This window comes from Anopheles marshallii, chromosome 2 (assembly GCF_943734725.1).
Source record: "Anopheles marshallii chromosome 2, idAnoMarsDA_429_01, whole genome shotgun sequence".
In the NCBI taxonomy this organism is placed as follows: Eukaryota; Metazoa; Arthropoda; class Insecta; order Diptera; family Culicidae; genus Anopheles; species Anopheles marshallii.
In genome coordinates, this window is record NC_071326.1 from 81,433,731 (window position 1) to 81,457,610 (window position 23,880).

Below are 23,880 nucleotides of genomic sequence, written 5' to 3' on the forward strand. Positions count from 1 at the left end.
AAAAGGAGTGTTTGATAGACGTTCAATGAAAGTTTGGAATTGTGGTGGAAGGCATTACTTGGTTAATTTGCCCGAAACGAAACTTCTTCTAGTGAATCAGGAGGTTTACAAAAATGTATTTAAACGTAAAACTATCTCATTAAATTTATCCTTTTGTTATTAGAAACTTATTTAAATAAGTTAAATTAAATACAGTTTGCACATTTATTGAAACATAAAACATTCTAAGTTTATAAAAAACAATTTAAGTTAAACTTGAATTTATTCACATTTATGAAAAAGAGTTTTTAAACTAGAGAAACAAAAACAAAGAAAACATTTGAAAAAAATAATGCTTAAAACAATTATGAACAAAAGAAGAAACAATGCAAAGCAAACGAAACGAAACAATAGCCTTCGTTTTAAAATTAAACGCATTGAAACCTGGCATCAAAAATAAAGTAAACGAGAAGAACATTTCGGTTCACTAAATGTTGGAATCGGGTCGAACAATGCCACATTTATTTTTATGTATCGTTCCTATTGGTACTATGCATGAAAGCATCGTTAGCATAAAATCTTAATATACCGTTTGACTGAAACTGAAACAAAACTTAAATGCAGAACAGGACAGGAAGAAAATACCGTTTGTGTGAACATTAAAGTTGTTTATAGTTGAAATTTTTGTGAAATCTTCATGTTTTATCGTTCTAAACGATCAACTCCAAACTGGACACAAACACCCTCAGCCAGTAGACAGCAACTCCAATCGAATCATTCGTAAATTGAAAAACTTTTACCTATCGGTTGGAACTGCTTGGCAGGTTTATGCGGCACAAAAACAAGGACAACATAAAACAGACATCAAACAGACCCCGCAGGGAACGATTCGAATAAACAAATAAAAGTTTTAATGGAAAATTCATCGGGAAAAAGTTGATCGAAAAATATATCCTCCCGATCGGCAACACTTTTCATCATAACCGTTCGATGTTGTGCAAGTGGGCAAACAAAAAAAAACCTCAGCCCCGGTCGGCAATCAAACGGAAATAAATCTTTCAACAGTCATTTCCGACACACATTTCCGTGAGGGGCCACCATTAATAGCTCGTTTGTGTGTTGGAAATAGCGATAGAAAATGACATTTCGAGATGATACATTTTAATGACAAGTGTAAAGAGAATAAAAACTACCTAAACAGTTAATAGACATTTTCTTAATTGTAAATACAAATATGAAACAAAAAGATTATTACATAAAAAAAAACTTAACTACTCGTGAAAATGCAATAAATGTATAGAAGATAAACATTAGAAACCAAATCATGCCCATTATTATTCAAAGCACCCAAAGGTATGCAACAGAAATACAGAAACGAAATAGACAAAGCAAGGAATAAACACAAATACAAAAGTAGAACCACTCAATTGTTCACCTTCACGACACGGCTACTCGGTAACTCGTAAACCCAACTCGAAAGGTAATGAACTGAACTCTGATGCTATTGACACTGGCACAGAGGCAGCAAAAAAGACACGCTGCCGGGGGGTTTCGAACCACACGTGGCATCAAGTGCCGGGGCAGTTCGAGCGGTGAAACGATTCGCTTCTTTGTTTCTAAATTATGTTTGCACAAACGTGAACGATGTGCAAGTTGCCCGTGGAAGGTGGCCAACATCTTCCACGTCGACGTGGAGCGAGTGGGAACCTAATCATGGCCGAAAGGAAGCATCGTTTATCATTCTTTGGGAAGTATCTTCGTTTCTTTTCTTTTTTTTTGCTGCTTCATCTTCTCGATGAAGGTCCTGCCCGTAACTCTGCGTCACACAGTTCGTGCGAAGTCCAGCTCGAACTTGTTCCCTTTCGGTGCTATCAGCATCTTTTGTCTTTGGTTTTGGTACGCGCGTCGAACTAAATGATTCGTTTTCCCTTCGTTAAGGAGGATTTTCTATTGCCGGGAGGACCTACGAAACCGGACTCGAGGACCGGTACGTACGTAATCTTGAAGTTCTTTGTTGGACCGAAATGGACCTGAGCGGTTTGTGATAGTTGGATTGGTCCGATTGAGAGAGATCCGAGCGGAAAATTCCGTCGAAAGGGTCGAAGAAACTGCGAGTCACCGTAGCCAACGAGCTTAACGAGATATTATCCGGTACGGACGAAAAGGATATTCTATCGCAGTAAAAGGTTTCGTAGAAATTGGGTATAAGAATGACCGAAAATGAGTTATATTGTCATGTACAACATCTGATAAGAACATTTCATGTAGTATTAACATGAGATATCTGTACGATATCACCAAAGATGCAGTTAGTTATTCGTAGTGTAGATTAGCTTATTATTTAATTAAGGCAAAATATATTTAATTGAGCAAGTCTTATTGAATCCTCCCAACTTCATAAACTTCACCTTCAGTTATTAAATTGCTTATGATTGTCTATCGACACCTCATCTTAGCATTGACTTGTTGTTGACTACCAAAACACCATCTTGTAGCTACACTTAACGATGTGGGCTAAGGGTATTAACATTAGCAAGTACTCCATTACATATCAGAAATGGGACCACCGTTCAAGCATTCGCTAATCCACAAAACTTCTGCATGCAATTAATTGTGCTTCCCTTTATTGGGATTCCCAGCACTAGCGAATGGGATTGATAGTGTTGCGGAAAGCATTATGAAATTGCTGCCAAAGCTCCTATAGCATACACCCGTAACATATAAACCGCACGACATGAATCTTCCCGGACGCTCCAAACTCTTCCATATTCATGAAACCTCGGGTGAGCGGATCACTCACGGTTTCCTTCGGGCCATCCGACGCATCCAGGAAATGGAAGCAAAACAAGCCTACGGGCCTGGACTGGCGGACGGCATTGATTTATATCGCAGAACCGTCGCCAACTCGGTCGGCTAATCGGCTAACGGCCAGAATTCAGGGACCATTTATTTGTCTTTGGAATTAGTTCTAATTTGTTCGCACATTGGTCTGTCCCGGGTGCGATGATATTATGAATTACGCAAGATCTTATTATACTTCGGTTAAGTAACGCTTCTTTTGGAGGGATACTTAGATTATCTCCAATATAGTCTCATTGATCCTTATTTAAATAAGTTAAGCTGTAAGATAATTATTTTAATAAAAAAAGGGAAAGATTAGAAATACTTAAAGTTTTCATATTTTTACTTGAATGTCACTTAGTTGGATGTCTAAAATGAATGGTTTTAATCATAACTATTTGATAGCCTTTCAATAGCTTTAAATAACGATCGTCCCAGTGTCATGCTACTTAAATTTCAAGCAGCACTCCAAGTTCAAAGTGAGTATGCTAATACAAAGAACAGGGCACGACCAAACTACGCAACTAGTTACACCAAGATAGTCTTCGCTAAATTATGCATTCACGTTTAAAAAGCTCTCAAGGAACGAGTCTTTTGCTCGCTCTTTAAATGAACATTGTTTTTTCGTTCTTCTTTCTGGAATCATCGGTAATGGATATTTGTAAACTCTTTTACACATCCCGAAGTTAAGTACAACAAACTGGAAAATGAGTTTTTTTGTTGGCAATAGTAGTAAATGGTTTGCTTTAAATAGTAATCGAAATGTAGAAGAGAGACAGACTCCTTTGCTAGGAGTTTCTTTAAATACAGAAGGTACTTGCCTTTTGTGCATTTTTTGTGTTGTGTCAAATTTTGTTACACTTAGTGGAAGAATTGTTACCTAAACTTTAATACAAGCTTCACACTATGCTTCATATTTTTCTGTACTTCTTGAATTCTATCAGAATCTATTTTTTAAATTTGAAAATATATTTACTAAGTTTAGAATTTTTTGAAACCCTAACAACTTCTAGTCTTATTTAATCAATTTTAAGGTTATTTGAAGTTTTATAGATGTATGTGGATTGTACTTTAGATTAAGATTCCATTAAATTTAACCAACACGACCTGGCCATTCTTCATGAATAAAAGTAGAGTGAATGAAAAAAATCAGGGTAAATTTACATAATAAATATAGTTTCCACATTGATAGAATTCTTTCATGGAAGTATCTGTAAGAACTCGTGATATATGAGCTCCAAGCCCATGAGGTGGCTTAATGTTGGTTGTAGTTATAGTGATAATGTTTCAACCTCCAGGAATTCTTCTAGCTTCATGACAAATCACCAAATATTAGACAAACAAATTAGAATTCCGATTAAGAAAACATATTTTCTCAACAGACAAACAATTAATCTTCCTGTTTATTGCTTGCCGTATGTGCTGGTCAATGGTGGTTCATGTATGGGGGATAAGTTATGGTATCGTGAAGCATTTAAAGTTATGGTTCTTCTATCTTGACACGAAAAGGATTGTATCGTCCACCTACATCAAGTTTGTTTCCGATTTAAGCACAGCCAGTCATTGATTGTTATCAACAATGTTGTTATGAAAAGTAGTCGAGAACTTGTCTTTAAAGATATTAGAAATTAATTGTTATTTGTTGTTGTGAATTAAATGCTACAGATACTTCTAATTCCAATGAAACGAAGAACTCTAGTAATTACTTATAACATTTTGTATTGAGCAATAAATATAATGATGGATGTGGCTGAACTACGAACCGAACTTATGAGATGTTTTATCGTTAAATGTAATTATCCGTCATGTTATCTTGATAAATTACAATCAAATAGTCACCAATTAGTTAGTTTTGCAATTGGAATTTGTAAAATATTACCTCTTTTGCAAACAATGACAGCATGTGTTCGGAAAGATGACACCGAATGGGATAATCATCCCGATGCGAACCACAGCATGACCTCAATTGGAATTAAAAAACTACACACACTCAACAGAAAACGCAAAAAAATCCAACACATATGGTGCGCCACACACATGTGTTCGCTTTGTTTAACACCATGCTGCTACCATATTGGCATATTTACGGTGAAGCTTTTGTCACGGAACATGTTTTAAACCATTTTGCGGTTGTTTAGAGCGGTCGGAAAGCCATTAAATAGCCATATTTATCGCACATTTTGCTGTGCGGACAAGCAAACTGACAAATAGGGCAGGAATGGGCAGAAAGAATGTTGCGAGTGGATAACAACAATCAGTTTAATGGCGTGCTAAATGGAGCTTTAAAGTAGCATTAATTGGATGCAGTACACATCCAGCGTTGATTTTCACGATTGATCTCGTTACTGTTTAATTTGTTTAATTAAACATTGCAACATGGATGTCGAAAAAAAAACTCTGGATGGTGTTAAAAGTGGTGTTAATCATAAATTTTACATACCTGATTTTAATTTCGGACATTGCTTCGATTGAGATAACCAAGCTTTGAGTTGATTGATTTTTTCATAGAAAAAATATATCTTATATTCATCACTACCATCTGCATCTACGATTTCATGTTCGCCACATGTCTACTTATGGCGAAAAATTTACGCGGGTTGTGATAAACAGTTAAACCTGGCCAAAATCTAGGCCAAAACCGGTGTGTACCACCGCGGCATCGCACTGGTCTCGTCTGTGGTCTAAAACCGTTGACCAGTTGGCATTTCAAATGCGCGTCTATCAAAGCTCTACGTAGCTTTTGGATGAATAGCGTGCGAATGATCAGTTGGAAACACTTTTTTCCCAGCCTCATCGCTGGTGGTTTCGTCCCTGAACAACAGCGAATGCCACAATCCGGAGAAGTTCTACATTGCACGATAATCCTGTGGGAGAAGGAGTAAAAATAAAAGAAAATGATGCTGTTTAGTTCGATGTAAATTTCTTCACAGTGCTGCAAATGCAAAGACACTCAAGGACACTTAAAATTTAAATGATTGTTCCTCTTTGTAAATGATTTATCTGGTTGAGAATCAATTGAAGATATATTTTTATAAAATCTGAATTAAATAACTTCTTTTCTATGCATTCTTAAAACACTGTCAGAAACAATTAATTATAAAACATAACAAATTAATATAATAAAAAAGGGAATTAATGAAGTGAAAGTAAGAGAATATAAATTTTAAATATAAAACACTAAAATTAAGAAATCTAACATTTTAAAACAGTATAAAAGTATGAAAAATGTAGAACAATGTGTAGAGTAAAACAATTCACAGTAAAATTTTAGCAAGTTACGGGCGGTTGATATTAGGGAAAAGAAAAATAACAGTCATGGATATATACAATAGATGTTGATTTCAATTGTCTAGAAACTTTCCATCCTCTTTAGTGAAGTCTGATTTAGATATATGAATGGATATATGATATATGAATTAATATCTTTAAACCTGTTTCAGCAAGAATAATATATTTTTTTAGAATATCTCAACCTTAGAAAATTTTTGAAACTCAGAAGATTCATTTATCTTGAAAAAATCATCAATTTGTGCATTTTTTATACAACTTTGTATCGAATTCATTTGACTAAAGTACTTCTGATTTTTTTTTTCATGTTGCTTGTAAAGTTAAATTATATAATAAAATAGTCGCGAATAGTATTAGTGATGCTTCTTCAACTTTGCAGTGATTTTCCATATTTCCACATAAATTCTTGCAATTTATAAGACCTCTCACAAAAACGTACAATACTTCAACTGCTAATTGTCCGAATTTCCAACAGAGCTACTGTATATCTTACATTTTCACTCAAATTGCACTCACCTGTAAGGATCTGTTATCGTTGGCCGCCGGGACGCAGAAGACACACTGCGGAAGCGAAGAAAACCCCGTCCGTCGAATAATAAAACTTACAAAACACCTTTTTCGCTCTTCGCGAAAGCCCGGACCAAAACGGTGCCTGTAACATTTTACACTGCGTCCCAGCAAACAGCAACTACTCTACGGTGCTTTTGGCCACCAAGATGGAGTGCCGGACGCACACAGCAAGGACACTACCGCATCCGACAACGTTCGGCGTTGGTCTTTACCACCGGTGCCGATGTCGGTAGGTGCCCGAGGTGTGGTTCGTGGTTTCGTGAGTGTGTTGCATTTTGTTTTTCGTCTGTTAGTTTTGTATTGATGGTGCTGGTGGTATTTTTACCGCCTACCAACCAAAGCGCATATCCGGCCCTCACTTGTACCCGCTGGTTCGCCGCGAGCAGTAGCTGGAGGTTTGCGAGCTGTTCATCGTGCCGACCAGCTCGGATGGATAGACATGGTTGAGATGATGATTGATGTCCAGCGGCTGGGGTATCGGAGGCGGATGTTCTGGCGGTGGTGGCAGATAGTCAACCCAGTTGGGTGGAACTGTGGGAAGATTTAGAGCAACGGCGACAAAATGCACAAAGAATTACAAAAAAACCAGAAGACAACAGGTCAGGTGATGCAGATGACATTTCAGGAAAATATTAATCGTACCATTGTTCGTGTTGATTGGTCGAGGATAACCGTAGAACGATCGGAAGCTGGACGATGTAGACGAGAACGTATCGTGACCCTGGTAGCCTAGATCCCCATTGTCGCTCCGTGGAATGCCATTGATGATCATCGTGGTAGCATACGGTGTAGGACTTTCCGGCGACTAGAATCGAAGTAGAACAAGCGTTGCCGTTGGTAAATATTTCTGACTTTGGTTTCCGCTATGGGTAGGTAACAAACAAAGCGTGGTCGCAAATATTTTCATTTTTTGCATCACTCTGGTCTAGCTGTATGCAATCGCTATATGGTTCTTTAATGGTTCTAATAATGGATATTAACCTAAACAATTCAATGAACCTGATACATTAAAACTGAATATATCTGCTTGTGTAAAAATCGCTAGAAACCCAATATGTCTAAACCCAACAGTTTGTCTTGAAGACCTGGAAGTTATCATAAAGATATCAAGTATTTGTTCAAGCTGTACGATTGGTTCTATCGAGAGTAAGAAAAGTCTCATTTGTGTGTCTTGTTTGCATTTTACGATTATAATTTCTTAAAAGAAATTTTAAGAAGATTTCTTAAAATCTCCAGTATCAGTATCAGATCATTCATCACATCAGCTATCTTCAGCTAAAAGATCTATGATTCTGTATCTGAGGATTTCATAGCAAAAGATCATTATCAGATATACCAGAAGATCTAGATATTTTAATATCTTCAGGATCAGTATCAGTATCATCCATCAGATCGGCTATCTTCTGCTATAATACCTCTGATTCTGATTCAGAGCATCGTACAGCAGAAGATCATTATCAGAATAATCAGAAGATCTTTATATCTTAAAATCTTTAGAATCAGTATGAGATCAGCCATCAGACCGGCTATCTTCTGCTACAAGATCCTGGAACCAGAGTATCTTACAACAGGAGATCTGTTAGTATCTCTGATTCTGGGGAGTATCTCTGGGGATCTGTTTCTGAGGAGTTAGGGAGTATCTCTGATTCTGCATCATCTTATAGCAGAAGGTCATCATCAGATGATCTAGAAGATCTTGACGTTTTAAAAATCTTCCAAAATCAAAATCAGTACCAGATCTTGAAGAATATCAACATTGCTTCGTAACTTCATAATTTTCATGTTTTGTGTTCAGCAACTAATATCGTCATTCTTTTTTCATTAGAAAACGAGTATAAAACCATATAGATAGTTAATTCGAACTAGTTACATTTATATCCCAAAAAGGATTTTTTGTCACATTTCCGGGTTATTCCGAGATTTTCCAACTAAGTGTTTTTCCAACTTCTTTCGCGAAATTTTGACCAGACCCGACCTCATAGTGCACCCGAAGCTTACCTTGCGATTGTAAAATGACGTCAGCCCACGTGGGTCAACCTCCGCGTAATCCGTGCCCCCGTCCGGCAATGGATACGTATGGTGCGTTTGACTACCCTCGAGCAGCTTGATCGAGCTGAGCCCGGAATCTTTATCCGTATCACACGTCCGCCAGCCACGATCGATCCAAATGCCACCATCCTTGCGCGACATGCTCAGGTTCGCGATGTCGCCCCGCCGGGCACCCAGCGTCGGCACGGTGACAACCGGTTTGCCCAGACTCTGGCGGCGGCGGAACAGCACCACCCCGCCCGTGATCGTTGCGATCAGTACGCCCAGCAGCGAAAATACCACCAGCAGCATAAACCACGTTTCGTGCAGGAAACTGTTCGCGTGCGGCTGATGCTGCGGATGGCGCCGGTCGTCGTAGTCGCCGAAGAGATGGTGGTTGTTGTGCACACCCTGCGGTACGATCACGAACGACGGATCCATCACGAGGTACAGCGGTTTGGCGAACGGGCCCATACCGAGCCGATTGAACATCGCCACGCGAATCGTGTAGCTCGAGCCGGTGGTCAGGTTGTTCAGCATGACCGAGGTGGTCGTCGAGTTGAGCGTCATCTGGGCCAGCAGCTTCGAGGCGTTGTTGCCCGACTTCACCTGAATTTTGTAGCCCACCACCGCACCGTGCTGGTGTTCGCGCAACGGTGGACTCCACCGCACCCAGCCGGCGGTCAGGTTCAGCATACCGGCCTGTATGTTCGTCGGTGGTCCCGTCGGCATGTCCTCCAGCGTGCGTACGATCCGCGCATTGCTCGGTTGGCCCTCGAGATTCTTGAAGTACGGCGTCAGGAAGAACTCGTACCGGGTGTACTTGTTCAGGTTCGTAATGATGTGGCTCTCCGTTTCGCTGTTCGGTATCGGTAGCATGCTGTACCGCTGCACATCACTATCCAGATCGCGATAGCGCACGTAAAACCCTTCGATGTACTCCTCCGAACCGCCGATCTGCAGCTGCCACTCGAGCCGCACAGATGTTGACGTTAGCGCTATGATATCGATCAGCTCCAGGATCTGCAAATACCCGATGCAAACGCAACCAACCAACCCATGTGACAATCAAAATAATCTCCCCAGAACGATCACCAGCGATCGGCGACAGCGATGGAACCTACCTTGCCGCTCAGCACCATGCGGGCCGTGTCCATCTCCTCCGGTATGGTGACACGATCGTCCGACGATAGCGTGCGGATCAGCGTCGATACGGGCGACGGCCCCGAGAAGCCCATACCGTTTTCGGCACGCACCGAGAAGATGTATCCGGTTTCCGGCGACAGCCCGGTCACCGTGGCCGTATTGCCCGCGATCTGCCGCAACGCAATCTTCCAGCCGGCGTCCACCTCCCGATCGTCCGTGCTGTGATACTCGATCGTGTAGCTAGCGATCGCGTTCGTGCGCAGCTTGTCCTGCCCACGGGCCCATATGAGCGTAACGTTCGTGTTGGTAATGTTGGCCGCCTTCGGCTGCCCCGGAGCGGAGGGCAGCAGTTCGGGATTGTATATCTGCTGCGATTGTGGCGGCAGATTGCTATCGACCTGTGGAACGGAACGAATCGGAAAAGACACCAACGGATTAGGGCATTCTCGTATGTAATGGTTTATGGGAAGGAGTTTAACTGATCACTACAGGTAAGCGTGACATTTTACACGCTCTATTATGAGTGATTGCATAGTCAGCGCAAAAGATAAATGCTCTCCATTCGAAGGTTTGAGATGCTTTGGTTGTGTAAAGAGTTGGAGCGCCTAAAGGTATGCATTGTTGTGGTTTGTGATAGCCAGGTGGCAACTGTTACATGACTGTTGCGTCAAGGTAAGCAATGCACTTATAACCAAGATGGGTGATAAATGGTAGCATAAATATAAAACTTACACTCAGGTATGCCGACCAGGAATATTCATGATTATCCAGCTTCACAAAACATCGATACCAACCACTGTCATCCGTTTGAAGATCTGAAAGCAGAAGACAAAGAAAACAAATTTGTATAAGGTTTTTAAAATGCTTTAAACACTCTTGTATAGTTTAATATTAAGTATGTGATTCCACTGTTTTTTGACAGATGACGCTAGTGCAGCTAATTGGAGATCAATGTCAATTCAAGTAAGGAATTTTAATCTACAGAGCATGACTTGCAGTTTCGATGTCTGCACGTCAGTCGAGAAGTTGAAGAAATATTGCGGCTTGGATAAACTTAAGAACATGACAGTTGGCGAAAAAGAACGTCTGAAACATCCTAGAAAGATGAAGATTTGGTGACAGAACTTGAAGAAAGTCAATGTTACACCCAACATTGCCTGGAAAACATTATCTAGGTGCTTCACAATAGACCATTTCCATTCAATTAGGATGCTCTGGACATGAATCGGAGACAGGAACATCGGAAGTACCTCACTAACTGAAGTCAAAAGTCATATTGGTTATGAAGTAAGTAGTTTCATCTTTAATATGGACTGTGGATGAAAAGTGTACTTATTATGACCGGTAGTATCCAAAAAAACTCGTAATCTCCCAGGACATAAAATAATAATGAAAGCCCAAACAGAATATCCATAGTTCCAAATTATTGCTGTGTACGCAACTGTGGTGGGATCATTTCAGGGTTGTGTATTATGAGCTTCAGAAATCCGCTGAGTTCCCCAAGGAAGCTTTGACATGCTTAAATAATGATCAAGCATGTATCATTTCGTGTTGATTTTCGGTCAGAAGTCACTGAACTAGTCAGAATTATTTTGAATTTCATCGAAATGCGACATTTATCCTCTTCTGGCGTAGTTCCTTATGAATTCTTCTTTCAAAGTCCATAAATGACAACTTATATTCCATAAAATGCTTACAGTAAACTAACATTCCATGAAAGGCTAAGGATGGCTTTACGACATTTATGTGCAGAATATTGATCCATATGAATTTATATTTGGTTCTTTACAAATATACAATAGCCAACAAACAAACAACATGTCACCAGCACACGTTCTTATCAACGCATAAATGCCTGTTATAATGAAACACCTTTAACAAAAGTATAACAGTAGAACTTTAAACAGTAACCAGCACAACAACCAAAGCACCATTCCCTCCCTAAACAAGTTTAAAGTCTAAAAAAAAAACCCGCTTTAAATGAACCACTACTAATACGTGTGCCAAGCGAACAATTGCAAAGTACAACGCTTTCTCTCGGGTTTCGGAAAGTTTTCTTTGTTCGATGCCATCATCTCGGGCAGGCCGCTTTTAAAACATCCCCCCCTTTCAAGTCCCAGTAGCATTGGTTCTAGAGTATTAAACCTCCGACTAAAGTACACAAAGCTCAGCCCATTTTGCCGCCCCTTTGGGAGAGACGGGACCCCAAAGGCGAACGATGCCGGTAAGTGTAGTTTTTGTTTTCACACCACCACCTGGCCGTGTGGCTTTCGAATGGATAAAGAGTGTATCTTTACGATCCGTAAAGCATATCCTTGAAAGAGGCAAAACTTTGTGATGCTAGCAGCAAAAAAAAAATAAATACATAAACACATAGAAAACATTGAAATATCCAGGTACGAGCAGAATGTTACGATGGTAGACCGAAAGACCGAATCAGCAAAACATAGAACGGCACCTAATATGGAACGAGGTGAAAAGCGACCATCGCCTGGTGCTTTCATTAGTGAAAGCATGTTCGAAAACATAACGCCACATACAATATGTGCCATACGTGTTCCCTGTTGTGTGTGTGTGTCCTGAGAAGGATGTTTACATCAGCTACAATGATTTCCATTTTGTTTCGCTATATGGACTTACTCTGGGTTATGCAACGTTGATGTAGTGATGTTGAAGTTTGAGAAAGAGAAGCGAGAAGCATTTGCAAAGTAGAATAGACATCCACATCGTGGAACTTTTCTAGCTTTGTGTCTTTGAGCTGCTGTACCAAGTAATGCGATGATGGTTTGAAAATTTGGTACTTTTCACCCAAAACATGGTTCAATGTTGAGCAGAAAAATAACAAAAAAAAAAAACACCAAATTCACTCCTTCAAAACCGATTATCTACTTAAGCTCAAGAGCAACGGGGTAAGAAGATACTTTAATGGTAAGTAATAATGTCACTGGATGAACCCTCCATTAGGCGAGTCATCACATCCAGTTCTGTCCCGAATTAAATCCCTGGCATCCTTCTTCTATGAGTGCCTCGTTAAGCTTCCAATTTCAACAACGCACAGCTCGAAAGGGTTTTCCCAAAAACATTACCATCCGTTATCACATCCCTGTCATTACTGAATTCCCCCGGTATCCCCCCATGCCATTGTGCCCTCATGCCGCACAGATCATGTTCGTCTTCAACGGAACGGCAACGGGGAAGATGTGGGCAATTAGTGGTCCACTACCGAAAGTATGGAAACTGCTTGCGAAACCCTCAATAAACCTCACTTTAGCACGAACCTTCCTCCAGTGCACACGTACCGACTGAGGCGATATCTAATTATTGACCTCTTTACCGCGTTGTACCGAACAGAGAAAAAAAAAGACGAAACCGTGAAAGGCCGAAACATTATTGATGGGCTTTCAAGAAGGAAAAATTGATCTCGATTGGTAGGAGTGAGACAAGAAACAAAAAAAATACGTGTAAGAAATTTAACCAACGTGGTTGTGCTGAAAAAGGAGCGCGTACTTAAAATGGCAACACTTCAAGCGCGTACGCGATGGCTTAATTGTCCTCACCACTGAGTGTGCTCGAGAAGTGTCCAGCAGCGAGGCCTGCCATCAAACACTTGACACTCTATGCCGGCTTTTGGTGCTACCGGTTTCGGTACCCAAATCGATACCAAACGGAAGGGGCCTGCTTGGTCCCCATCGGAGCGATGCACACATCCGCCATGACAGCGGACTGGTTGTGACGGTTAGAGTGCCACTTTATTTAAAGTCGAACGGAGGTAACGAAATGCTGCAAGCGCTGGGTCCTTGGAAGCGCCCCAAAAATAGTAGCTCATAAATAAAGTGTAGTTGAAGATGGAGAGAGTGGAATTTTGAGAGCACCTGAAGAGGCATACCATCATCCATCGTAAGGCAATATATCTTTAACTAAAAACATACATTGCAATAGTGTGAAACTGGACAACTGAGACCATATTGTTTAAACTCATTTTTAGAAACTTGATTTAATTTAAAATCTCCTTCAAACATTCCATCAGGAAATGTTAAGAAAAAACAGAATATCTACGCCTAGAAACTTATTCTTAACCCAATATGTATTACTAAAGGATAGATTTGAACAATTTATTATACCACTAAATTAATAAAGAGATTCAAGACTTTATAAATATATTTTAAAATTAGGTTCATATCCCCTTGAAAAAGAGTACGAAAATCGAATTTAAAAGTTCAAAGCTAAAGTAACTGAAGAAATAGGTAAGTAAATAAAACGCAGGTTAACTCTAAGAGACTCTCAAAGTATGAATGAGCAGAAGCTCAAAAATATGGAGAAACTATGAAAGAGATGTAATCGAACAGTATACTAAACCAGAAAAAACACCATCAATTACACATAATTTCATCGCGTGACGTCTAAGACTCTAATGACTGAGTCTAACTTCAAAAATAAAGTCAAAACAACCAAAGAAATGTTGTTCATCAGTTCTGAGGTGCTTTTGGGTGTTCTTTATTCTGAAATTATCCTCCATTATAGTTCATCTTCAAATATTGCAAATACTCGACATTGATAATATTTAGCTAGAACTTATCCTTTTTTATGAAATTTCAACATCTAAAAATCATGTACTGTCAACGCTGGATATTCTTTATTTTAATTTACCACAACTTGATGGTAAGTCTTGAATACAAGTGAAAAGTTTGTGTGGGACTTGGAAACCATCGTCGTTACACATAAACCTTGACGTCCCAATTAAATAAATGTTTTTTTTTTTATGTATAAAGATTATTGTAGACAATTGGAGTAAATTAAATAAAAATACAAAATAAACTTATTTTTTACAAGAATTTGCCTTGAACTTTCTATTCTAGAATTAAATGTAATTAAATGAAAAGAACAGTTATTCCAACCCTGGAAAATACATTTTACTTTCAATACACTTCAACGATGCTTAAACATATCACCAGTATGCCTTTGTTGCGGAACCCTCACACACAAAAAAAACCCCTCATAATACGTTCAAGATGGTAAGATTCTTTTCAAACGTTTCGTTGTTGAAAAGGGAACCATAAATGGCAAAGAAAAGTGGCATTTCCCATTTCCTACCTGTAGCGTACGGGGAAAACCCTGCACACCCCAACGCCGTCACCATGTGGACGGAAATGATATTCTTGAACAAACGCAGCGAACGTGTGCGATTTCACGCACGTCTACGCGCGCGCCTTATCATCGAGGAACATTTGCATTTTCAACGAGAACACCATCGGAAGTCATTGACGATGGAACGGCCTTCATTCTAATAAAAGTTATTCAATCCACCGAAAGTGAGGCGTACGATGCTTTTAAGACAGGCGTTTCTTAAGCTGTTCAGTCGGTGGGGGAGGAGATGTTCTGTGGCCATCTTCCGTACCGTATTCCCCCGGCAAAGCTCAGCAGGAAACTCTCCCGCTTATGATAGTTTGGATTTTCCCTTTTCGGTGGTACCAACCAGGTAAACAGCCACACCACAGCAGCGCATCCATACCCCGATCGGGTCTTGTACGATCCGCCGACAAAGTGGAACGTGTCGTGAATACGGGAAAAAGTTGTACGGAGACCGGAAATTTATACGTAAAATTTACGGCTTTCCAACTTCCTTCCAATATTCGGTGCTGGGAAAAGTGAATAAAGATTTGGTTTCAAGTTTGGAAAAATTTAAACGATGTCAAATGGCAAAATCCACGAACACGACGAGAAGTTTTTCTGAGATTTAAATAGCAATTGCTTAGGGATGCTTTAACTCTGGGCGTTATGAAATCTGCTCATAGTGATTCAGAATATTTGAAAAGAAAATTTAAAAATCAAACTCCATCCGCCTACCTGCTGTCCGTAACTTCGACCATAACTCATCCAGTCGATAAAAGTTTATCAATTTGCGAAAGCACCGACCACTCATGGTAGAAAATTAAAAATAGACTGAACAACATACAAGGAAGCAAAACAAACGAACGCAACGCTGCACCCTTGAGGCACCGACGGTTACATGCAACGGGCACGAAACAACCCTCGACACATGTGAGGCTCGAAAGGATCAAATTGGAAAACTTTTTTGATGAACCGTTCGCTGTGTTCGCTCCTGTTGCCAAGGTTGAGTATCGTGACGAGTGATGAGCACCAGTGAAGCACCCTTTTTTGCGGGGGGCCCATCATCAGATCACTCGGCGTTTGGCCGTGTTTGGCGAGAGCAGCACTCGTCTATCGAGGCATCGAGGATGGGAAAGGCCCATCCAGCTCGAGGGCCGTGGTTTAAAGTGGGCTAGCGTAAAACACAAACAGCAAAATAAACATCACATATGAGACATATTCTTGGGTGACGTGTAGAAATAGCACCAAAAATGAACTCTTCCCAATGTTCAAAGTGATGACTTTTCAGGTACTTTAGTGCGTATAACTTAAAGATGAAATAGAAAAAAAACCCTGAACCTATAACGAACATCATCAAGTAATAAATTTTATACATGTAACTAATCACAAACAATATCAGACAACTAGGCATAAGATAGCTAAATGATGAACAACTAACCACTAATTGAATCATTGGCAGTACAAAAGCTCAATCAACATTCCAGCATCATTAGCTTATCGCTCTATTGGATCTTCGAATTTTTTTTTGTCCATTTCCAAGTCCTATTGTACACGTATTGTACACGCTTCACACTTCCCAATCCCATGGCCATGCGTTGCAAAACATGGAGATTCCGCTTGGACCGTCTCTTCTTGAACTCCTCGCTATACGAAGCATTGAAGGCGAAGGCAAAGCGCTAACACTGGAGTGATTTTTGTCTTCTGTCTCCACAACACAACCTTCGCTTTCGGTTAGCCTTAAGGCGGTTTTCACGGCGAACCACGAACCAAGGAAAGGAGGGAGAAAAAATGATCATTTACATAATGACATTTAATTGAAAAGCCCTTCTTTTGCTAGCCGGGCAACAGGCTAGTTCTTCTGACCCGTTCCGTACCGAAGCTGGGTTCAAAGGATCATTCGCTTCACTCAACCTTGTTTTCCGAGCAAGGTGTGATGGTAAAGGAAAGGTGGTCAGAGATGCATCATGGCCATTGGAAAAGGTGCAGCGTGACAGTACCGTTAGCGCTTACACAGCTGGACTGTCAAAATTGAGGCGCTAACGTCACCTTTCGTATGGCATTATAGTGCTGTGAAGAAAAGAGTGAGAGATGTACATCAAATCTCACTTTTTTTGTTAAGAAGACTCGAAGATGAAAGCACATGAAAGATTGTGGAATATGTCTAAGAAATTGACTTGAGTTGTATTGCAGCGTTATTGCTGATTACAAAGCATATCGGGACCCAAGGGGACGGTGTGGTACTAACGGAAACATCTGCTTTTTAGATAGGAAGTGCTGCATGATTTAAGTACAGCACTATTTACAGGTATGGCGAAGAGGTCTTGCCTTAAAGCTCACTCGACATGAAAGATGGCAATAAAAGATACGAACCCCCCCATGGAGAGTTACTCCACTCCTCTGATAAGCTTACTGAGTGCTGCCTTTCAACGGGGCTTTGGAAAAGAGGATGGTGAAGACTTCTTGATCCAGGAGGTTTTATTTATTTTTGCTGAGGACAACTTGTTTTTCTTTACTTGCAGAAAAATCGGTTTTATGCAGAAGAGATCCAGTACGAACCCCTCGCTCACTAACATCAGCTGGATGTTGATTGATGATGCATAAGCTGCATGTGTACGAACGGCACACGCGGGCACAAAAATTCGCATACGCTCACTTACGATGGGAGTAATGCTCTCGCACTACTATACCTTAAGTTTCTGCAGAACTGTTCCAGCATGAGGTTTTTATTAAGTTGAGAATATTACCAAAACAGAGAGAAAAAAAAACTAACGAACGAGCTTAAGCACTAAACTGTGTAAAGATTCAATCAATCATGGTCAACCCCCTGCCCGGTAGGGATGAAACAGAGACGTGAAAAGTATATCCTTTCCGCGGGGCGGTATGTACCGGTGTTGAACGCTCTGTCAGCTTATCGAACCCCCGTCTTGACGCGGAGAAGTGGATGGCTTTACATGGTTGAGTAATGAAACCGGATATCCTCACTTCACGGTCGGAGTCTTACATACCACGCGCCACTTTCCATTTCCAACGTCCCGTCAAACGTGCCTTAAGCGTAACTCAAGATCTCTATTATTCTAGCTTATTTGAGCGCAGCAAAACAACGAAAGTACTCGTCAATAATTAAACTGCCACCCGGCGAGCCTTGCATTCTCTAGCATTATGCCGGGTTTGCCACCATCCCAGTTTGTGGTACGCATCTTTGCTCGCCCCCGGCACAGCTGCACAAACTCTTTAAATAATCAATGCGACGCAAGTGATCGTCGCTGCCAGACGAAGGAGCAGAGGGCCGTCTTTTTCCCCCTTTTTTCCCAAACACCAGATTGCACTTTTCACACAAGGCATTGTGTGTGTGTGATTGCTCAACGTCAAAGTCAGGCTTATTAGGCAACCAATCGTCCCCGCTATGGACGCGGCGATGTGCGATGCACACATTCTTGCAAAGGCGTGTACCCTCATCTCATTACACGGATGGCAAGCACAACGGAAGGTAGAATGGAAATCGCATAATGCTCTCCAGTTTGATTGTTAATGCATCAATTAAATCATTCAATAGTAGGTACGCTGCAGTTGGTATAAATTGGGTATTAGAGGACTATTAAGGCTCTCGTCGGGGCAAAACGGGGCTGATATTATATCTTTTCGTTTCCATGGGTTATAAGTACTGCACAATGGCTAAATTCACTCTCTTTTCGTCGTGCTTACAGTTCTTTTCATTGCCATGGGGAAGGCTTTATCAAGTGATTAGAGTTCACAGATGGGACTACAGCTCGGAGCAGACATTGTAGTCAGCTCGTCAAAGTTAGAGTGAGATTTTATACCATACATGACAATCCTATTTGGGCATCACATTCAGTGCACTTACCATCAATCCTTAGAGATCCACCGGAAAGAATTTTGAAGCGTTTTCCGGCCCCGGTGAGCAGATTGATACCGTCGCGTTGCCAACGGGGTACCGACGAGGGCGGATCGTGCAATGAACCGCCCAGGGATGAACTTCGACATGGAAGAGTTGCCTTCGTACCGCTCGGGAGACTTTGGTTCGAGGGTACCTGCTGTAGCAGTGGCTGTGGAATACTGTCAATCGGAGAAGTCACCTGCAGGAGATAAATAGTTGGTTATATAAAATACCAAACAAACCACTAATTTGCTGTAAAACTGACTAACTAACCTGCAAATACACCCGACTCGTTACCGATCCCGCCACGCTGAGCGCAGAGCAGACGAAGTATCCGTCATCCTCACGCTGGACACCACGGATCTGTAGCGAACCCTGTCCGGAGACGTGCATATTGCCGTAGCTGTTGTTCGGGAACATGAGCGTCTGGGAGCCTTCGCGTGTCCAAAACACGGACGGCAACGGGCTACCGCCGGCGGAACATTTGAACGTCACCACACCGTTCACGGTGACTTTTTGGTCTTGCGGTCGCACGATGAACACTGGTGGTGCTGTAAAGCAAATGGTAAAGGATTGGATTAGACTGGAGTGTTTAGACTTGAGGAGTTGCATTACAATGCATCAGTGGCACAATTATCAATTATTGAGCGCAGGTGAGGGTCTCCATCCAGAAACGCCGATGTAAAAACGCCGAATTGTTGTACTAGAATCTTCTCGTGTCTCAATAACTCCAATCAGAAACATCACTAGGGTGTAGACTTCATCAAGAAAGCTACTGAAAACACCCGAAAAACTCAACATTAAGAATACATGTAGTTCCCAAGATACACTATTGATCAGGAGTACTCGGCGACTCGGTAGTATATTGGTAGCGGCGCCGGTCTTCACACGACAAAACCGGATCAAAATCCAACCCTCCCTACGCAGGACTTGAGGAGCAGGGTTGAATAAAGTCAAAGAAAGCCTTAAATGTCAGGCCTAGACCTCTTGAGGTTGTTGTGCCGGTAAAGATGAAGAAGAGTCTTCGATATACTACGGTATTCTTTCAAGATTTAAGACATCCACCGATGAGCTTGACAGTCATGTACCTCACCTCCCACTTATCAGTTGCCAACCATGGGCCTCCAACTACCATTCCGCATTATGCCTCCAAGGGAGACTCTGGGAACTCATGAATCATTTGTGATTAGATTTTTGATTTGAATGATTTCACACTAAAGATTCACTTGAATGACTCTACTAAAAGCCAAATCCTTAAAACAGATATGACTTGCGTGGCGATACATGGTCTCTGCAGTAGGATTTCATAGATTCAGTACCAATAAACAGCGGCATAAGCTATTCAACATTGGTTGGTACTTCCCTAAAAATCAGACACAATCCCACACAGGAGTTCGTACTAGCGATCTAAAATTCGCGATAAATAAATTCAAATGAATTTACGGGTGAGCGAAAAAGAAACCTTTTCGAATGGCCATAAAAACAGAAACACAGCACACGCATTCACACACTTCGGGTGGTGGACCAAACCTCAAGCAAAATGTGTGTCCCGACGGGTTTACGATTGTTTGCTGCTAATCTAGTGACACACTGAGCCACGGGGTTGGACATACGCCCACGGAAGACAACAGGGGGTGGGGGGGGGGGGGGGGGGCAAGAAAACATAAAGAATCCCCGTCGCAATAAAACATTTCACGAATCGCGAATGCATTAAGCAAGCACGAAATGAAGCAAAACAGAAGCTGAAAATGATGTGATGTTGGGCAGGCTGGTAAACAAAACAAAAACACACAAACACACGGTCTCTTATGAAATGACGCCACGCTGTAACCTCCTTGCATTGGGTGGTTGTTAAAATCTGATTTCCAATTCGAACGGTCATAAAATCTACCATTCCGGTCGGTTCGCAACATTGCGGTTGCTATAAGGCGGCTTAAGCCTAAGCGATGTGTTATGATACGATCCACATGCTGAGATTTGGCTGAAATCGTTTGCCGACCCGATTTCGCCGGGTGCGAGAAACTTTAATGCCACGCTTTATCTCCTCACCCGCCGCCAGTTACAGCTCTGATTTGCCTTAAATGTCATTCAAATTGCATTAATTACACCGTACCGCCGTGCGATACTTACTGTTTACGGTTAGGCTCGCCCGGGCACTTATCACACCGACAGAATTCCGTGCCTCGCAGATGTACTGCCCGTGGTCGTCCGCGGTTACGTTGCGTATAATCAGGCTCCGGTCCTCCTCGGATATTTCGGCCCGCCCGACCGGTATGTCGCCGTTCTGCTTCGTCCACAGTATCTGCGGTGCCGGATCGCCACCGACCGAACACTGGAACTGTACCCGGTGACCCTCGAGCACGGTCGCATCATCCGGTTCGGCCACAAAGTACGGTTTCACTGTGGGATTGGGAGAGAAGAGGGTAGTAAATCATACATCGGTAGATCTGAAGGCGACAGAGCTGATTAAAAATGACATAAATTATCCATCCCAAAGTGTCCGGTGCCCGCTAAAATTAGATCCAATCAGCAGTACAGCGAGTAAATGGTTTGACCATTTTTCACTTTTTTACCATCCACTAGTTTTTCCTCATTACTAATGCGATATTTATCACCTAGCGCGGTAGGTGAAGATGTATAAAACAAGCTTTCCAAATGCTTCAAAGAAAAAACGCGTGCGTGAAACAACGGCACCCGGTAATGGCGCGATGTTAAAAGAATAATTTAATTTGTTATGCAAATGGTTAGAAGCAATTCGTGTTCAAACGTTTCTATCTTCCACCCCTGCAATATTCCAAAGCCTGCTAACGATGATGAACCGACTGTTGTGGTGCAAGGTACATAATACTGCGGACATTAATCATGGCGTTGGGGGAAAAAAACCGAGCTCACCGCGGTGGCTGCTGGGAGCTAAGGGAAGCAAACAACGCCAACCAAAAAAAAAAAAAAAAAACAAATGCATATTGATCTTCATTTCAATGGCCGAAAGCGACCGCACTTTTAAAAAACGTGTTGCCTCCGTAAATCATCACCACCAACAACCGACCGCTTACGGTCCGGTACCGGAAAAAAAGGGCCGCCTTCGGGCCTGTTGGACCACGCAGCAAACTTACCCTGGACGGTTAATTTGGCGAGTCCACTTTCCCGCGAGCCAACCATGTTCTGTGCGATGCACTGGTAACGCCCTTCATCGGTCGGCCGTACGTCGCTGATCAGAAGGTTTCCACTGTCAACGATCCGTATCCGGGCGAGCTCCTTCGATGGTCGATAATCGTCCAGCTCCAGAAAGCCGTCATTCTGCAAAAGGAAGTGCAAGAGCGAGAGGAAAAACATCAAATCCCAAAAAGGTTCAGAAGCGTACCATGATAAATTGTGATTTCGTTTGATGATAATGGTCCAGCGTGAGTGCGAAACAAAGGGGCAAAGCATACCTTTTTCCAGCTAACGTTCGGTTCCGGATTGCCGCGGGGTGGACTGCATTCCAGTAGTGCCGTTTCACCGGCAGCAACGCGCGTATTTTTCGGCTCGACGCGAAAATCATCTCTTAAAGCTGGGAAACAACAGTTAAAAAAAAAACAACAGATCGATAAGATGATCCACATCGTGGCGCGGAGGATAATGCGCGTGTAACCGTCCCTAAATCTTCCAAATGTATTAAGTTGCGCTCAAGCGGAAAACATTTAAGCGTATAAACAGTTCACTTACTTGCCACCTGCAGCGTCGCATTGCGGCTGTACACTTTGCCGGCCGGATTGCTGGCCACGCACCAGTAAACACCGTCATCCTGCTCCTTTTTGCTGTGCACCGTCCGCAGGAAGAACAGTGAGCCGGCCGGCAGCAGGACGTGGTTCGCGTCCAGCTTTACCTCCTCGCCGTCCTTGTACCACTGTATCACCGGCTGGGGTTTTCCTTCCGCCTTGCAGTTGAGCGTGACGGGATCATTTTTGGGGACGATTGTGTCACTCGGATTTTCTATTATTCGCGGCGAGCGATATTGTGCTGCAAATTGGGAGAAGCAAATGGTTCGAGAATCAGCTTTATGAATGCAGATAAATACATGACGAGTTTTGACAATAGATGTCGCTGCTAGTTTACTGCGGGGAAAGTAGGAAGGAGTTCTAATTCATTCACTCCTATCGCTAGTGTTCTTTGTTGGGCTACGATACACTGCCTTCGGACATTTGTTGGTTATAAGATAATATCACGGTTATAATGGAGCTATGTGATGGCATTGTTGAGAAGCAATGAGATCGAATTCTCAAGACGTACTCTGGATACAGCACTTTATCTTCTTAACTTTCTTTGAGTTTTTTTTACCCATAACTGGAAAGGAAGTGTCCTGCGCATGGAGGAACGATCTGGATGGGATTTTAGACCGGTCCTGACGTGTGAAGACCGCTAAGGCATTTTTTATCGATTATGACTAGCTTAGGAGTGTTAAAGTTGGAATGTTATTTGTGAGGATGTAGATCGAAGAGACCGAACCATTCCTAAGATTCAGGAAGATGGCTTACGGACAAAGTTCTGTAAAGATCCCTCAGAAACGAAAGTGAAACTCGTAGAATTACTTGGAGTACCACAACCAACCATTCGTCAGCACGACCAGGAATGGCTTGAATGGTAAAAATAATAGGGCTGTATGAACTGAGGAACGCCAAATAACGTCCAATGTCGTTTTGTATGACTTTATACATTCAAATATATCGTGAGATCTGAAAGATGCGTAATCGTTGTTAACTGTGCTGCTCAGCACAATACCCTTGTGGAGAAATGCTTTCAAGCGTGTGGGTTTTTCCACTTGCCGTTTTGGTTGTTTGTTGGAATGGAAATCAAATTAAAACAACTCAAAATTCATCTAGCCTTCATTTCTTGAAATTCTATGCCATGTCTTATCATCGGCAAAGAAACCACAAATTTTTTAATAGAACCTTGTAATTTTTTGGTGGGACCGACTGGATGTGTTGTATTATGAGCTGCTAAAATCAAAAGCATAGTTAGCCACTAAAATCTTTTTTGGCAATTTT

General features: G+C 41.8%; 1 protein-coding gene across 1 annotated transcript in view; it reads right to left on the minus strand.

The window, feature by feature from the left end:
- Nucleotides 1-7,033: 7,033 nt before the first annotated feature.
- LOC128718684 (roundabout homolog 2-like) overlaps nt 7,034-23,880 on the minus strand; it is a 30,715-nt gene continuing 13,868 nt past the window's right edge. The window contains exons 2-12 of the mRNA XM_053812303.1: nt 22,562-22,855; nt 22,288-22,406; nt 21,970-22,153; nt 20,987-21,256; nt 19,130-19,407; nt 18,824-19,055; nt 10,585-10,667; nt 9,831-10,250; nt 8,677-9,729; nt 7,321-7,483; nt 7,034-7,209 (exon numbers count right to left, since the gene is read on the minus strand). Of these exons, the coding sequence (XP_053668278.1) occupies nt 7,034-7,209; nt 7,321-7,483; nt 8,677-9,729; nt 9,831-10,250; nt 10,585-10,667; nt 18,824-19,055; nt 19,130-19,407; nt 20,987-21,256; nt 21,970-22,153; nt 22,288-22,406; nt 22,562-22,855 (3,272 nt within the window). The remainder of the gene's footprint in view (nt 7,210-7,320; nt 7,484-8,676; nt 9,730-9,830; nt 10,251-10,584; nt 10,668-18,823; nt 19,056-19,129; nt 19,408-20,986; nt 21,257-21,969; nt 22,154-22,287; nt 22,407-22,561; nt 22,856-23,880) is intronic.